The sequence below is a fragment of the Rhopilema esculentum genome, chromosome 14, assembly GCF_057945365.1.
Source record: "Rhopilema esculentum isolate cy_ngs chromosome 14, ASM5794536v1, whole genome shotgun sequence".
Taxonomy (NCBI): Eukaryota; Metazoa; Cnidaria; class Scyphozoa; order Rhizostomeae; family Rhizostomatidae; genus Rhopilema; species Rhopilema esculentum.
This window is the reverse complement of record NC_142828.1, coordinates 5196320-5215556: the sequence shown is the minus strand read 5'-3', so window position 1 is coordinate 5215556 and position 19237 is coordinate 5196320. Positions and strand designations below refer to the sequence as shown.

Here is a 19237-nt window from a genome sequence, read left to right as displayed (position 1 = left end):
CGCATTCTTCCATTGCTTAAGGTACTCTGAATATCCTTTCACTGCTGTTACTTTAGTATTTCCGAAAATAATGTCAATAGGTAATCGTGGCTTTCTACCAAATAAAAGCTCAAAGGGTGAGAAACCTGTACTATCGTGACGTGTGCAATTGTATGCGAATGTCATTTTATTCACATGATCCTTCCAGCGTGCTTTCTTTTGTTCGGTCATTGATCTCAACATGGCTAAGAGAGTTTGGTTGAATCTTTCACACTGCGCATTACCCATTGGATGGTAGGGTGTGGTTCTTGAACGAGCAATTCCTGTCAACTGTTCCAAGTGGTGGAACAGATCATTTTCGAACTCTCGACCTTGATCGTGGTGGATTCGTTGAGGGAAACCAAATCTAAGTATAAAGTCATTTAATATTTTGTCAGCAGCATTTTTCACAGATTTGTTCGTGGTAGGGTAAGCTTGGGCATAACGGGTAAAATGATCAACCACAACTAAAAGGTATTCATACCCCCCTGTACTTCTTTCTAAGTGAACAAAGTCAATTGATATGAGCACAAACAGTTGACTTGTGACTATGCTTTGAGCAGGGGCACGTGGTGGTAGTGATGGATTTTTCCGTTGTAAGCATCTACAAACTTTGGTTACGTAGTGTTCGGTGTCTCTCGTCATGTGCGGCCAATAGAAACGATCTCGCGCTAGCTCTGTCAACACCCAAGTGTCCCATCTCATCATGAAGATGGCGGAGTACCAGAAAATGGTATCTATTTGGCAAAACTAACTGCAACCTATTGGCTGTCTTTTGGTACAAAGCTCTGTCTTTTCCCAGTATCAGCTTGTTCCATTCATGCATCAGTTTTTTTACCTCAGCTCATTCACCATGTCGATCTTGAAACGAAGGCCTAACTGGCTGTTCTTTATAAGCTAAGACACGGGCAACATCAGGGTCCTCCTTCTCCGCTTGTAAGATGTTCTGCAGAGGCGGGGGAGTGTGTTTTTCCATTTTGTTTGCATCTAATAGTTGGGTAGTATTTTGGTTAAGTGAAACTGCATGGATCCAATTCACATTACCGTGATGCCTGGTGGTCACTGCACTAAGAGTTGCTGCAAAATCCATCTGTGATGTTTCTTGTGTGCATTCTTCCATGAACTTCTCATTGTTTGTTGGCATTCTTGAAAGGAAGTCTGCATCAACATTCGCTTTACCCGGTCGGTACTTGATGATGAATTCAAAATCTGCTAACGAAGCTATCCATCTATAGCCTGTATAATTTAACTTTGCTGTACTCATAACATATGTTAAAGGGTTGTTATCAGTATATATTGTGAATTTTGGAGCGTAAAACAAGTAGTCGCGGAACTGTTCTGTTACAGCCCACTTTAATGCTAGGAACTCCAGTTTCCAGGAATGTATATGGTACTTTCTTTCAGCTGGAGATAACGTACGAGAGGCATACCCTATCACTCTCATTTTCCCCTGCCGTTTTTGGTACAAGACTGCACCAAGTCACTCTTGTGATGCGTCTGTATGAAGTACAAATGGGATGCTGAAATCTGGATAGGCCATGATCGGAGGGTTGGTAAGATAGCTGATAAGATAATTTAGAGCTTTTTGATGCGGCTCTAGCCAGACAATTGGCGCACGCGATGATGCTTGGCCTCCTGTTCCACGTCTGTCTTTTTTCTTCACTTTGGAAGTGCATGGCTGTTCCACCTTGAGTAAGTCATAAATGGGTTTTGCTACTCTGGAAAAGTTTTCAATATATCGACGGTAGTAACCCAGTAGACCTGTCAAATGACGAACTTCACCAATAGTATTTGGTGTGTAGTCACGTAACTTGAGAATTGCTTTTGTGCTGTCTGGATCTATGCGATAACCATCTTCAGACACGATTCGACCTAAATATACAACTTCTTTCTTAAACATGTCACACTTTTCAGCTTTCAGCTTGATACCATTTCCTTTCAATCATCCTAGAACCTTTTGTGTGTTACTCGCTGGACAAGTAGAAGAAGGCAGATACTCTTTGAAGAATTAGGCATCAATTTGATTTTATGTGCTCTTTTTATTTTCAGTGCTGTGCTAACATGTTTCGACCATTTCATTGTCGTCTTCAGAGCAACAGAGTCTTCAGAACAGCTATATATATAGAGGTGCTTTTCCGTAACTTTTTTGCTATGCAAGGCATGCTCGTTTTCCTGTAATTAGGGTACCGATTTCTATTGCTTGCGGCCACGAAATGATGTTGACTCAACGTCATTACGAAGTCAACGATGCAAAGAAGTATTCTACCATTGCCAGAAGGGAAGTTGGCACGGCCTTTTGCGAAAACAATCAATCCTTTGTGGCATAATGTGATTTAAGAAACGGATATAGTGGCAATAAAGTTTTTGATTGGTAAAAGTGTATTGCTATTGTCAATTTTGCCATTGTTATCCTTCGCATATCAGAGCCCTGTGCTCCTACCATGAAGATACCTCAGCACGTACTCTAGCTCTCCAACCTGCTTAGAGCTGTGCACTTCGCGACTGAAAAGATCTTACAAATCGTGACACTTAAACTAATACTTAGCAACGTAATAACACTACAATTTTCAATTATCGTTCTATCAAAGTTATCGTTCTCTTCTGTTCAACCAATGCGTTGTTCTACCTCAGGGGCGGATCCAGGAAATTTTTTGACTGGTGTTCGGTTTAAGGTACCTTACCCAGCAAATTGACCACGCCCATTTTCGGTGGCGATGTTAAGTAGTGTATTTTTTCAAATGAGCGTCCGTCTATAATTCACGTCCCCCTTTTGAGCAAAATTTCTCTAATCAACACCTACTCTACAATGAGCGCCCCCTCCCCCAAATATTTTGAAAACATATAGAGACCAGCAAATCTTTACAATAGTAATCAGTTTAAATATATTGAATAAAACATATGCTGTTTCAATTTGGAAAATCTTCTGCAACTACTGACAGAATCACATAAAAATACATTTGAAGGTATTGACTATTTAAATATTCAAGATGCCACACCAGTATTTATGCAAATCTACTAGGATTTTGACTCGGATGAAATTGAAATCTTGTAATTATTATGCCCATAACAGGTGTGATTGATTTTTCTAAAAACAATAATTGTTTAAATTCCAAAGCTCAATTCTTTATTGGTGGATTTTTGTCTTTTTCTCAATTAGCCCTACTCTCTAATGGGACCAAAAATATGATAGAATACGGTAAACAAGAGTGGCTATGGAAGTAAGGAAAGTATTGTACAAAATAAGGCAATGTATTTCATGAGAATTTAGAAAATGATTTACGAAATTCGTTACACTGGTTGAAAGCTATCTTTTGCAGCTTGGAATTGTGTTCTTAAAAAATGAATTTTACTTCTCTTTCATTCTATACATTATGTTAAAAGAACTTTGACAGGCATTTACACGCCCCTTTGAACCATTTTTCCTTTAGAAAAATCACAAAGGGGGGCTGCGATGCCACTACTCGCGCAAAAAAACAAAGCGAATATCTCAACATTTCAATTAACGCTTTGTCGTAGTATCACAATAACCTCAAAGCAAACAACATTGATTCACGTTTGCGAAACTCAAATCAACTAATAACATGGCTAATAAAACGCAACCTGACATGTCACCCTATTCCTCAACCAGATGCATATAGTATTTTCTGATGTCTTGCAATTTTTCACAACGATTGTGTGTTACCACTTACCTGATAGATAGGTATCTTAGGCCGTAGCTTTGCTACACTTCCGGAAAAGAGCTGTGAATCAGTGAACGAGTCGGCGCCTTTTGTCGTCCCAATAAAACTTGAAAACATCCGCAACGCTCCTTCTCTTTCACTTCTTTGACCAGGCTTTTCTTTTGCCATAAATATTAAAGCAACGTTTCTGTTCATGCACCCCAACGAGAGTTGCCGCAAATCCCAAAATCCTATGCCAGTTTTTATTGGCTGTTTCGTTTTGACCGGTGCTCAGAAGACGTTGAGCACCGGTGAAAAAACAAATGATTGGATAATGCTGGATCTGAGCACCGGTGAGAAAAGAGTCAGGGGCGGATCTAGAAAGTATTCTGACTGTCGCACACAAGGGTGTGGTCGAAAAAATCATTCGTGACCACACCCATAGTTTTTAAGGATATTCACCCCCCTCTCATTTGAACAGTCGATGTGCACATTAAATTGGCTTCAATTAGAACGTGGTCAAACTGTTGTTTATTCCTTATCTGAGTTTTCAATTGATCCTACAGAATCATTAACAAATTTTACACAATAGAGCATGCCCCCTAGCTTTTCATATGTTCCTATGTCTCAATTACTCATCCACCCTCATATAATCTAATCAATCTTGTGTTGTTTCTTAGCCAAGCGTAAATCAAGAGACTCTATTCTTAAGCGTATTGACACCGTTTTCCTTTCATAATCAGGCAAAAATTCGAGTTGTCTCTCTTGATTTGTTTTTATGGTATACGATGACAAACGAGGTCACACAAAAAAATGAAAAACATTATTGCAATGAATTTTCAGAACTATTCAAAAAGAACAAATTTACACAAATATTCATGAAAACCTGCATTAATAACTAATATTATTTAATAGCTAAACCAAATCAGCTTGTAAACATGTAATTTACTCCGAAGAAACCCCTTCGAATTCAGGTGAATACCCAAGCAGGTAAAGATTACCCGGAAATATCTGATAGCTGATAAGGAACTGAAAATCCACATTGAAAAGATTCACTTTGAAAGCTTTGTCCAAATAAAAATCTCACTAACATTATTTCTTCGCCAGAGCCAAATCGAAGGTATCACCTCAGTCCAGTGCATTTATTGACATTACTAGGCCTTCGATCCATGGAGGAAGTAATGAATATCGAAACTTGAAAACATCCTGTGTCGAATGTTACTCTGAAAATCTAGCAACCCTTGTCTTGCAAATTACCAGGAGTCGACTCCGTAGCACAAAATTCCTTTTCTCCAGTGAAAAACTTCCCTATGCCAGGAATAAATAAGCTCAAATCATACTGCTACTAATAATACTGTGCGCCGAAATAATACTGCACGGTGTCCATTGTCAAATATAACTGAAGCATAATTCCTGAGCAAATACAATTAAAACACAAATGGGAAATTCGTCAATATGCGAGAAAGTTGTTGTTGAGGAAAAGTCTCTTTCGAGACGGACTTTTAGTATAATTTTAAAGGCCGACCTCCACTTGGCCGCGCGTACGGTGCGGCCAAGTCAGCGCAGCTTTCACTTCCTTGCAATTTGATTGGATAATCTCCGACGTACGTAGAGCGGCCGCTCTGAGAGTAGAACCAGGTTCTACTTTCAAAGCGTACAAAGTTTGAACGTGACGGGCAAGAATATTGCATCATACCGAGTCACTGGGCATGCGCTGACTTGGCCGCACCGTACGCGCGGCCAAGTGGAGGTCGGCCTTAAAAAGTTTGACTGTCGCATGTGCGAACGGTGCGAACGTCTAGATCCGCCCCTGAAAAGAGTTGATTGGCTAGCTCCGTTCGTGACAATTCTAATTTGCGAACCCACCGGTGCTCGGAATAGCATGGAATAATGGGATTTCATTGGAGGATGATTTTGTCATCCGCAATCTAATTGGTCAGCACTTGCATTCTACCAGAATTTCTTTCTGGTGAATATGCCAGGATTGTAAACATTGACGCGACAAAAGAAATTTTTTTGGACAAAAGGATATTTTTAATGCAAAATAGATGAAAACATCGAATCAGTAGAAATCTTTAGCTTTTTTGGAAACACACTCAGGAACAGGTACAAGAAACAGTACTTTGAAATCTGACCGGTGCTCAAGCACCCTTTACAACCCCCTGGATCCGCCACTGTATCTCCTTCACATCTTAACATTAGCGACGAGAATGTCTGTACAACTCAATCCATTACCACCATTCGATCCGAATGCAGAACTTGGAGCGAGTGTTGCTGCCAGATGGAAACTTTGGCTACATAATTTTGATACTTTTCTTGTGGCTAGCGGAATTCGAGACGTTAAGCGCCAGAAGGCTTTGCTACTTTATCAAGCTGGACCCAAAGTTCGAGAAATTTTTAACCAGTTGAGTGATGTCGACGGAGAAGGGGGTGAAGACAACTTTGCGACAACAAAAGCCAAGCTCATTGAGTACTTCGAGCCTCAGAAAAATCGATGGTACGAAGTTGATCGTTTTCGTGAAACTCGTCAGGGAGATCAAGAATCGCTTGATACCTTTCATAAAAGACTCAGGCAGATGTCCAGTACATGCGAATTCGAAGATATAGACTTTGAAATCGAGGCACAAATAATTATTTGGGGTCGATCCTCCCGTATAAGACGCCGAGCTCTGCGTGACCCTACGTATACCCTTAAAGACATGCTAATCGATGGAAGACGGGATGAAACCAGTTCGTATCAAGCCCGAGATATAGAAACAACCCACGTACACACGGAAACAACGAACCGTTTGCAATCGAAGTCTGATAACAAGATTTGCAACAATTGTGGAGGAGAATGGCCGCACAAAAATCAATGCCCCGCACAAGGAAAAACATGTCGCAAGTGCAATAAACCGAACCACTTTCAATCATGTTTTAGGAGCTCAAAATTCTCGAAGCAGAAACAAAGACGTCCTGCACATTCTCGCAAATCACACGCAGCGGTGAGACCTTTGCAGCATGAGGATAATTCTAGTGACGAGGAATACTTGTATACGGTCTCAAATGGCAACGACAAATTATCAAAACGCAGCCCTGTGGTAAATGTTGTGGTCGAAGGTCACAAGTTCAACATGATATTGGATACCGGATCCACAATCAACGTTAAGCCCAATCTCCAGTGAGAAAAAAAACTGCGAAATGCAAAAAAGTTCGCGCGAAATACGTTTTAGGCATGCGCAGTAATCTTTTGCTGGTATTTCTCGCGAAGAATTTGTCCGCGAAAAAAAGTTAAAATGGGTTTAACTTTTTCGCTTTTCGCTTGTGAAATCCTTCAACAGCCAATCATATTCCGTATTCCTTTGTCACGCTTCCAAACTTGACATTCCAATGTCGTGAGGTCAACAAAAGCATTCAAAGGAATTTGTCGCGTGAAGTATTTCGCAGCGAAATTTCGCAAGACTTTTTCTCACTGGAGATTGGGCTTTATCGATAGAAATACTTGCGAAAAGATGCACGGAGTCAAGTAAGAACAAACCAAAATCAAAGCTTTTCCATTTAACTCTTCGAAACCAGTTTATTTTATGGGGAAATTTGAATCGACGATTACAACAAAATTTCGCTATGGAGTTGCAACATTCTATGTCCTAAAAGATCGTAATGCTGGTTGTTTACTGTCAGCCAATACAGCACAAGAACTTTGAGTCATAACACTGAAATTGAACAAACTTGCAGTTACAGCAACCCCTACAAAACATTTTGATCCGCAAATTGATGCCATAATTCAACGTTTCAACAAATTCTATGAAGGAACTGGTAAACTGAAGGGGTACTCGGTGAAGCTGAACATCGACGAAAAGGCAATACCACGTGCACAACCGCAAAGGAGAATTCCTTCTCATTTGAGAAAGAAAGTTAAAGAAGCTGTCACCCTGCTGGAAAAAGAGGGGATCATTGAAGCTGTGCCAGAAAATGCGCCTTCGGATCTATCTTGATGATTCTTTTTAAACTTTGTATTTCAGAGAAAACACCATTTCATATCATTCAGCAAATCACAGCTGGGTTCGCACAACCACCCCCAGTTGCACGCACACACTAACAAAACCTCAACGTTCTATATATATACTGTAAACTAATTAATCCAAAATAAACTACCAATGATGATGCTCTATTCAATTTACGTCAATTGGCTCAAACGAAAGTGTAATTATTATAATTGAAGCAATTAGAAAATAAGGTAAACAAAAGCGTCACAAGGGGCAAGATACAGTTAAGGCTTAATTACACAAACCAAAAACCTTAATCGACTACGCAATGAAAATTTACGTGAAAACCCGAACATGGCCTGTTTTAAGGATATATACACGTGTTTGAAACAGTCGTAGAAATGTTAACAGTCACTAATGCCAAATATTATGCGCGTTGTCAAGTTCTTGCTTGTAAATACTGCAACCTCTTGCTCCCCGGAAAGATCGTTTTCAGTGGCGCGACGCCTTAAAACGTGGTTATGTGCAACGATGAAAAGTTTAAAACCACTGAATTTTCGAGGGTTTTACAGGTTTGTGTTCGCAGATTCGACAGTAAAAGTTCAAAGATAGATAAGCGTGTTCTGATTTCTTGGCTCGACTGTTCTTATAGTTTCATCTTATTCAACAACGACTAAACAGCTCACTTCGGCAAAACTGGTATGCTTCAAACGTCTCGAAATAACAACGGCTATCCGAACATCTAAAATCACGTCTAAACTCTATCGAATGAATTAAACGACAATTTCAACTCGACTGGACTTGCACTGAAAGAACATACACTTTTAGCAACATGAGTGACGCACACAAAACCCTAATGACACAAATTAACGGCAAATGGACTAATAACAGCTAAATTAGAGATGACACGATGACAAACAAAATGACTGACGCAAACATCGGAAGACATTCTCATTAACAGTAACGAACCACAAACACGATGCACGACAGGCAAAACTAGTTGTATAACATAAGCAAGTGGTTCAACCAGTGAGGTGTACAGAATACGCTAGAGGGATAACTCTGTAGGGAGGCAGTGAAGCCTATCGTTTTCCGCATTGTGCGCCAAGAAGCGACACACAGTGTATGGCGTTCTGTTGCATCTCGCTATCAGGAATGTTATTTCGTGCGTTTCTTTTTGGTTTAAGAATTTACATACTCAAAAGAAAAGGCAGTCTTTAATAGCGTTAGAAGTAAACGGATCCCGCCAGTATTTCTACGGATATAAGTGGGGATGGATCGATTTTGCTTCACCGGTTTGTTTACGATTAGGCCTATCCTTACCATTAGGTTCTTCAATATTGTCACTTTTCTGTAAAATTTATAAACTTTTTCTTAAATTTTATTTCTTTGGTACTTGCTAGATTCCTTCTTGCTTCATGACCGATGCCTTGCAAGGTGATCACTTGATACACCTCGTCAAAAATATTGGCTTCAAATATTTGACTGTTTGTTCGCAAAGGTACGCCAAAAAAATTTAAGAGACAAGTCATAAATAAGAACAAACCAGGTATTCGCTTTCAGATCAACAAACTCGTTTTGTTTAAAATTTTAAGGCACTGCGAAGAAAACGCTACAGATCCTCCAAAACAACGGTCGGTACCATCACTGTTAATGTCCAGAATTATGATTTACCTTCCAATTTTCCTTAAAATCCAATAATTTACGTTCGTAGTTGTTTCAGATTTTCCAGTTTAATCACTCAATACTGAATTTTCGCCTGAATTCTTTGCTTAATATTGCACGTTTCATTCAAGTGTTTGTACGGCACTTCTCCGTTCTTGCCGTGCAAATGAGATTTCTCCTGGCTTCACTTCCTGTTGTCAGAGATGCCTCGAGTCGAGTTGACCATCTAGCGTATTCTATTCACCTCATTGGGTTCAACTCACTTGCCATATTCAAGCGAGTTGCACAGACAGAAATCCCATTCGCACAACATTAAAGCGAGTCGCAGAGAAAGAAATCTTATTCGCACAAAATTCAAGCGAGTCGCAGAAAAGAAAACTGATTCGCACAAAAATTCAAGTGAGTCGCACATAAAGAAGCTCGTTTGTAATAGTTTACGTTGTGTGCAGGAGCGCCTACACATGGGGGGGGGGGGGGGGGGCTGGAGGGGCAGCTGCCCCTCCTGCCCTCTTCGAAGAGAGGCAGAGGGGGCAAGAAATGCCCTGAAATATAAGAAAATACTATAGAATATTATCGATAATCGATGACCACTTTGACAACACTCGTTGTGTTAATATTTAATGTATTAGAAAATATTAGAAAAATGATAACACCAGCACAAAAAAGCAGAGAATGAAAAGTTTGTCTGTGACAGGGTCGGCCACAAGAGACAGAGCGACAAAGATAATAGATGATAAACAGAAGATGTGTTCCCTCCGAAGTACTCCAGAAACCTAAGGAGGATAAATCGGTATAAAAACTTGGCGGGCAATCAAAATTTTACAACAAGCCCATTTATAACAGCCATGATTTTTAGAAATCCAAATATTGTGCATAGTGACAAGGCCATTTAATACCCTTTTTTATGTATGGATAATTTCGTCAACATTTTCTCTATGTTTAGAATCTTTGATGGTAAGAGCCCCAGCTGTATGGGTGGCACATATTCAAGTTGATCAGGGGCGGATCCAGTGGGGTGCGAAGGGGGCTCGAGCACCCCTCAGATTTGAGAAAAAACTTTTTGGGGATTAAAGCTTATTCTACCACAATTTTGTTTATTATTATTTAAACCATTTAAATAATACCGGGAAGTATGCACATCAACTGAAATTGTTATTTCCGCTTCAATGCCCCGTCTCACAACTGTTCAACATTGTTATTTCAGTCCATGCATTGAAGTGTTATGAAACTCCCCCTGGTTGTCCTGTATAGCATTCTACAGACTCGGAAAGCATTGTCTCCTCTTATATCCAGCCACTTAAGGAACCCGTGGCCCATTGGCGGATCTACAGGGGGGGCCGGGGGGGCCATGGCCCCCCCCAAACGATTCGACAACGAGAAACTTTGAATGAAAAGACAGTAAATACATTAACTAAACATGTAAATTGATAAGGTAAAAGTTTTTGCATAACAAGAAACTAGTTGTTTATATAACTAACAAACCAAAATTACTTATTACATTACATGAGAACACTAACTGCGAGCATAGAAACATGAGAGCTTTGATTGAGTAATTTTGTGGAAATCAGTGATCCCAACTGATGTCAATATATTCAGAAAAGAATTTGAAAAGGAAGTAGCTATATCGTAGCAAAAACGTTATCGGAGATTTTGCCTTTGAAACGAAAAGCTACATGCGAGCTCATTTTGCGCGAGAAGTGGTGTGTTTCAATGTTGAGTATTGCGATATAATAGCAACGTCATTTTGTCCATCTTTTAACTACTTACAGCTTTAATGGGATTCGTCTTGATTTTAATGCTGCGAATGAGTCAATGAGTTTATCGCTCGTTGGTGTTCTGTCACGGTGAACTTGCAGAAGAAGTAGGGATTCTAATCTCTCCTCAGACATTGTTGACCGAATTGCTGTCAGGGTACTATTCAGTTTAGAAAATAGTCGTTCGGGTTCTGCTGTTGTCACCGGTAGCACAGTGAGAATGTTGAGTAATGTATGCAAATTAGGAAATACATCACCTTGGCAGTCGCCTAAAGCGCCGATAGCGGTATTTGCTACTGTACTTGTTCCACGTGACAGCCATTGCTGCTTCCAAATTTCATACTCTCCTTCAACAATGGACAAGGGGTCTAAAAAGACTCCGTATTTTAGTGCTGCAGGCAAAATATCTTGCCAAGTTGATTCTTTGACGAAACAAGGCAGAATTCTTGTAAGCGTCGCAATCTTCTGCTGATGGGGACCAAATCTTGCTTTCATATCTCCAGCCACTTCATCAAGAAGAGGTAAAAACACATTGATACGATAATAATCAATGGCTTTTTGATTGGCTTCACCTGCATTTGATCTGAACCTGGATTGACTGACTGCTCGAGGAATTGCGTGCATCTCTTCTCTGGTCACTCCAATATTTTCGCCAAGAAGCATTGCCTCTTCAAACATCGAAGCAAACTCATTTTCTTCACCTTTACGCCACGTGTAAAGCTTTGACTGTGTCGCAGAAATCGTCGACATTGCTTTCACAAGATCGCTACCAATTTGTTGCAAAGAACGGGACACTGGGCGAAGTACAGCAGACACTTTCTCGGCCAATACTAGCGCTACAAGGAACTGAGGGTCTTGCAAACTTTTTAACAATCTCCTGGCATCTTTTCTTGTATCTAATGAGTCCCAAGCGAGCATTTCCTCCAAGCACACAACGATGTAAGGCAAAAGCTGTCGTGCAACCAAAACTGATTCATGTCTTTCGACAAATCTTGTTTCACAGAGGGTCACCAACTGCCGTCGCTGAAGCTCTTCAATTGATTCTCGTGCTATGACTGCTTGCAAATAGCTGTTTCTTTTCGCATGCTTGAAGAAATTGTTGATATCTTTGATGTCATCCATGCAATGTCTGATTGCAGGTATCTTTGCGGCTCGAGAACAACTTAGATTTAGCGCGTGCATGCAGCAGTGGAAGTAGTCAGCGAGTGGCGCAGCAGATTTGATAAAGGAGCAAACACCAACTCGCTCACTGGACATCGATGCAGCACCATCATATCCTTGACCAACGAGGTACTGCAAATCCAACCCAAGCTCACTTATATGGCGGAGTAGAGTCTCCCCTATTGCCTTGCCACATAGCTTAATTTCATTGTGCTCTGTTTCATCTGATTGGTCACTGCTTTTTATGTCTGCAATCAGGTCTAAAATTGCGACCGGTTCTTCTTTGATAATTTTTGGCACATTTTTTGTGTCAACGTAACGAATTGCAATGACCAACTGTTCTCGTTTCGCACAATCTTGGGTTTCGTCGGCCATTATTGTCCAGAATTTTGCATTTTTTACATCTCTTACTATGTCCTCTTTGACAATATTTCCTGCACAGGCAATTAGCTCGTTTTGTATCGTTTTGCTTACCAAAGAAGCATTGCGTTTGCAAGATTTCAAGTGATCTTTCAAGTTTGTATCTCCTCCCCGTACTCTCAATCGCAGCAATGCCCTGAAGTTTCCATCATTGTGCTTGGGTTCCATCCCAGTTGAATCTACTGGTCCATCATCACGATGGCCTCTAAGCGCAATATTTTGCCTGGCGCATGTTAGAAGGGTGTCGATGATGGGAACCAGCGCAGTCCTGTTTCTTTCAATCTCTTTCTGCCTTTCAATGTTCATTATTGATCGAACGTCCTTCTCACTCCCAGGTGTTGCACGGCTCAAGAACTCCGTGTACTTTATGGCACATGTCTTATGAAAAGATGTTTCTTGGTGACTTGTGAGGGCTCCATTTTTCCCTGTCAAGTCTGAAAAGTTTACAAGAGGCTTGTTAACAAGTTTGCCCATTGACTGGCCTGCTCCACCTCCGTATTGTGCACCTCTTCCACCTCCACTCTCGCACGTCTTGAATAAAACGCAATAAACACACCAAGCACCGCAACATTTTGGCTCTCTGCTGACAGCTAGCCAGGGGAAGGTTTTCAAGTGATTTTCACCCAGAAAACGCTTCGTTGTCGAGGACATACCAACCATGAGCTGATTCTTTGGTTTTTTCTTTTCAGAAAATGGATATTCATCCCTTCTCTGCGGCACCCACCTCTTCGATAAATATGCTTCCCTTTCGTTATCTGTCAGCTGTTCTCCTCGTTTTGTTTTCATTATAGCTCTACCAATGTCATATCTATCAGATATTGCAACATTTACTTGTGTCGCCATACAACAGAGGTCTGGGTGTGTTTCCTCTTCAGGACAATCCTGGACTACCGCAACTTGGCTTTGTGTGTCGAATTCTTCACCAGTAGATTTTGATTCAAATTCTTGGCAAGTGGTAGTTTCACATGTTTTAGAGATTTCAGGGTTATCTCCAACTGAACTGGTGCGGCTACTTTTTGAGAAGAATGATTCAAGAGTTCTTGATTTCTTTGGCGGACCAGACATTTTAATCAAACCTCCAGTCGGCTTTATTCTCTCGCTTTCAGTGAGGCAATAAGTTGCAAGTGGATGTGTAACACAAGAATTATGATAAGCCTAAAACAATAGTTCAATGCAAAATTAGATGTGACCGGATCTCGCGGCTCATATGGACTATGGTTTAACACAAATCATGACTGCGATCATGAATGAATGACGTCTGCAAACGTTAATGGTTGAGAAAGTTATGGCTAAAATGGGTTACAGTTCAAACATTGTTCATCGTGTTATTGCGATTGTGATACCCAAAAAGCGTCACTATTTCCAACAAAAGCAAAACAGTACCTATAACTACTCAGCTTTGCCTGTTATGCTGCGATGAATTTTTGGTGACTACCCATTTTGAAAATTTACCATTCAAATTATACGCACCAAATACGTGGGGACTTTTGCTCATTTTCTAAATCTTTTTTTCATCTTAAGGGTACGTGTCTTATGCCGGCTTCTTGAACACAGGAATTATAATGTCATTCACGAACTCTGATGCGTCATAGTTCCCCTCCCAAGTCAAGCGCGAAAGCTGCTGACCAAATATTCAATATGAATATTTGTAAAGGCTGAAATACACGATCAGTTTTTTATGTCAGTTTTCCCCAAAGTTATTTCTATATCCGTTTTTCATCAGTTTAACTAAAGAAGCGCGTGTTTACACGATTAGCCAAAGTTCATCAATTTTTCATCATGTATTTTAGCCTTTACTTCGCTTGGAAGTTTCTCGCAGCAATGAAGTTTCTTAATTTTCAGTGTTCTGAGAGTGTACCTTCTTATGAAATTTTTTGATAGAAAGGGGCGTTTCCCGCGTTCGGTGAGACTTTGAAGGGCGTGTCTGTGAAATTTTCGCAGGCCTCCTCTTCTTTCATAAATGGCCCTCCCCAAACGCAGACGCTGGATCCGCCCCTGCCGTGGCCTGTAAATTATACGAGTTTCTGCACCCGTGGAAGTGAATCTAGCCAATCACGGTGCCAGGTCGAGGGGTTCTAAACTTTGGCGCGAGAACCCATGGATTTCAAAAATCCAAAACATCAAAGAATACCGACCAAACCAGGGGGAGTTTCTTCGCTTCAATCTACAGTCAAATGTATAAGTGGTTTTATGACCAGGGGGAGTTGAGCTTGAACAGGGGGAGTCGAGCTTGAACAGGGGGAGTTGAATTATGATACAGCACGCGACGAATGCTTAGGCGCAAATTTGCAATATGTTTTCGTGGGTCTTTTGACGATCTTTACCTGATGCTCGACGCTGTAACGGCAGAACTTGTAAACGCTTTGGTTTATATAACAGAACGGTTTCAAGTTTCAACTCCGTGTTTCACGTCTTATTCATAGACCATGAGGTATGATTTATATTCAGAGGATAAAGCTTGCCCGAGCCCTTGTTATTCTTTTTTTAATCATTCAAGAACTACATAAAAAACATATCAAAAACTTGCCCTTACTATTATTGACCAAAAGGGGTTTCCTTTTTATACCTACTTATATTCCTGCGAATATTTTTTTCTCTAAGAATTTCAAATACATAAAAATACTCAAAACGCCAGGCCCATAGCGAAACGTTCAGGGCCTTCTTTGTTTGGTTTGGCGTCATATGTCGATGCATGCTGTGTTTGAATCCCTGTGTTCAACTTTTGCACTGCACTTCAAGGGCTTCATTCCACCAGCCACGTTATTTTTTTGGTCAAGCTGATCAAGTTCTAATAAATGGCTGCAAAGAGTCAGAAATTAAATTTTGCTTCGAAAATTTGTGGGCTCGGGCCTTTTGCCACTGCGGGCCATCATATCATATTTTACTACAGTTTCTATACTTTTGTACCCTAAGTGAATATAAGAGGGGCGAGCTGCAAATTGCGTTCAATTGGCATAAAAGCTGAAACCAAAAATTACTATATAAATCAAGGCATCCAGGCTTTTTAGTTTATGGAAGACTTTCATTTCATTATGGCTTATTAGCAGGGGTACGGAGTTTGTGCATAGCAACACCCTGGGTTACCAGCTTACGTTTTAGAACCCCTCAGAATAATTTCTAGATCCGCCCCTGATTGATATTTTGTTATGTTACCCCACCCTTGCCCCCCTCCCACCTAGGAATACTCGATTATGTTAGTAGAAAAATTCCACAAATTGCCCTCGGCACCAACACTGCCCCTCCTGCCCTAAGCTGGTGCAGGCGTCCCTGGTTGTGTGTTTCCTTATAAAAGCCTTTATTGCAGTTGCTGCTTTTCCGTAAAAGCTTTGGGGAAATTGGACAAAAGGCACTTACCTAAGGAGGTACTCATCTGAATTCTTGAAAATAAATCTTAAAATCATTACCGCAAAGTCTGCTTAGGTAATTTTCATGGCATGTTCTCCAGACCTCTACTTTCAAATTAGGGGTCTGGAACACAAGCAAAAATACAATAATATAATCCATAAGAATATTGAGGCTCAAAATCGCTGAAATTAAAAAAATAATTTAAAAATAATGCAAGGATCAAGAATTAATTTTTTTGATCTCTTGATTTTTTTCGAAAGATGAGCAAATGCGAGTTTTACACTATATATTAATAGACGTATCCTTTCTTTGAGTCATGCGACTAATGCGACTCAGTTCCTCTTGTGTTGCTTCAGAATAGTTCAAGAATTATATAAGGCTCAAAGCAAAAAATTAGGTGTGCTGAGGCACGGCACAAAGTTAGATATTCTTATAAAAAAATGAGTCAGTCACCATAGAGGCACTATAAGTTATGACGTGATTTCAAATTTCATAATGATATCTTGCAATTATTTCATATTTCAAAATTAACAAAGCAAGGTATTTCGAAATTGTCAAATGTTCTATTCTGCCTTCAGGTGTCAGGAAAAGTTGGACCGACTCACTTACAAAATGGACCGAGTCTTCAAAACCGTACTTGAAATAGATTCCGTACTTGGGTAAAAATAGGGAATTAATTCTCTTTGGAACTGTGGAATCATTTGGTACTTTCAAGGGGAATCTAAGGTCACTAAATGAAATATTTATCATTGTTTTGCTCAACTTACTTTTTGGGAACAACTAAAGAAACTCTAAAAACATATATGTACCAAGACTGATAGTCTTAAGTGTTTTGCATGAAGGGTTAAATCTGAAGGGGCCAGTTATAGACATGCCTGGAAGAGACAATGAGCTTGAAGGATTTTTTAACTTTGAATTTTAGGACATCTTCTTGTTGAAGGTATTTAAAGACTAACGCAGTTTGATTAACGCAGAGGTAATAATATGAACAACTAACTAACCTAATACAGCTATTCTCTTTTATATATTTATTGTAATGTTCTAGAAGTTTCTAGAAAAGTATCGTTCCAGAAGGTTCGAGAAAGCGTGAGTAATTATTATTGCAGAAAATAAAAATGAGCTAATAATACGAATATACTAGAATGATATGAGAGATTAAACTAGAATGTTCTACAGTATCTTGACAGTTTGGTAAGAGTGTATCTTTTCAATACTTCTTTTGCTCTACTAACCGCCAAGAGCCTTAACAACCAGTAAATTCAGTTGTTTAATCGATTCTTCATACTACAGTCATACTGTTATTTCTAGTCACTTTTCAATAGCAAGAAATCATTCTAAAATAATGTTAATGCGAAGCTAAAACTAAGTGAGTTCAACTCTTACGATGTTCTCAAGAAGAAATCATAGTAAATGCTGCAGATTGACTGCATGATTCTATAGAGTAGATATTTATAGACAGGGAGTTTTGCATAACCATCTTGCAACCAGCCTAACCGAAATTTTTAAGGTTTAAATCATTAAGCCTTGGGAACCTTCTGGCAGAAGACCGGAAGTCACGTCCACGTTACAAGCTTTTTTGATGGTATCATCAGATTTGAAAAATTCGAATGTCGAAATTTTGCTGACCGTGCATTTTTCATGCTTCCAGTAAAGCGACTTCTGGTCAACTACCAGAATGTTTCTAAGGCCTGGTTCAAACGTCGCACTTCTCATGTGCCGAACCTAACTCTGTTTGGAGCGACACTTGAGCATGTTTAGCGCGACTCTCGTTTCAAACATCGAACTTAATTATGTCGCACCAAATAAGTTTTAGGATTGTTACATGAAGTATCTTGGTTAAGGTGCGCAATCTCAAATATTTGTTTGAAACGCATGCGCCCTCCAAGAAAGAGATGAATAATAAATTATTATAATTATATAATATAATTATATAATTATGCATTGAGTTCGGTACATGACAAGTTCGACGCTTGAAACCGTTCCGTGCTGGAGTCGTGCATGATCAGTGGCATTCATTTTTATGATTTTAAACTTTCATCAAGTTTAAAAAAAACAGTTTAAGTGGGCCAAATTCTCTTCGCGGTTGCGCGTTTGTGGCTTTTCATAATATTGCCTTGCGTAACTTATAATCACTTTTAGCATTACTCAGCATTACTTATTGGCGCCATACTGAAATCAAAGATATGGTCAAAAACAAAATTTTCAAGATAAGAATAACTTAATAAAGCAATGTAGATAAAAACATGTTGATGATGCTATTTGGTGTTCACATCTATTTCGTTGAGATAATATAAGCCAAAAGTATTTGCGGTAGATTTCATGCTATTGGTATTTGTCCCAAACGTAAGGAATGAAAAGCCTTTTAAACCCCTAAAAAGATTAAGGCATTTCCACTAAGGCAGCCTTTCCACTTTCCTAATTAAGGCAGCCTTTCCATTAGCCTGGGTTAAAACATATCCGCGTTAAAAGTTATCCGTTTTTAAAGTGAGTCAATGGAAACGGCATTTTTCTTCGACCCGTTTCAATTCTGCTTTTGATCGTTCCGGCCTAAAAGAACAACCCAGGTGTAATATGGTTGGTATCTTCAGGGGCGAAAATACCGGGGGGAGGTGTGGGGGGGGGGGGGGGGTGTGACACCCCCCCCCCCAATCTAAAAAATAGTCGATTTCGCAGGGCGCCAAGAAGAGCTTTGTTGCCACGCAGAAATGTCACCTCTGAAGTTCGTAAAGGGACGTTTAGAAATTTTAAAATGGAAATATCATATTTGTTATGAACCTACCTTCCTCATATTGCATTTTAGAGAATGGAACAGGTATGTAAAGAAAAGCTCCGTTATTTGCAAAGCGAAAGCATGTCTTACCGAAAGTCATAGCCAATGGATGCAATGATTGATGCATATGTTTATGAGGGCAAGGTTGAGTCCATATAAATTAATTTAAGTTGTAAATTATTTTCATGACAGGCACGGCGTCACAGGGGGGAATAGGGGGCTGAAGGCCCTCACTTTGGTCAAGATTAGAATTTTTTTATCATTTTTTCTATTAATTTTTAACAGCGCATGAAATAAAAAGAGAGTAAACTGTTAAGATGCCGATTTTGTTTGATCTAATTACTAACTTTTTCACGTATATCTTTATTATTTTTCTTTTATTTGCATTAATTCAGTAAATCACTTTCTGTATCATTGCAATGTTTTAATTTTGGATGGCCTTCTCGATACAAGAAACTGCACATTTCTGTTCAGGAGATA

General features: G+C 39.7%; 1 protein-coding gene across 1 annotated transcript; it reads right to left on the bottom strand.

Moving 5' to 3' along the window:
- Positions 1 to 11070: 11070 nt before the first annotated feature.
- LOC135686197 (52 kDa repressor of the inhibitor of the protein kinase-like) lies at positions 11071 to 13707 on the bottom strand. Its single transcript, XM_065202383.2, has one exon. The coding sequence runs from the start codon at positions 13705 to 13707 to the stop codon at positions 11071 to 11073; it is 2637 nt and encodes an 878-aa protein (XP_065058455.2).
- Between the last annotated feature and the right edge of the window lie 5530 nt (positions 13708 to 19237).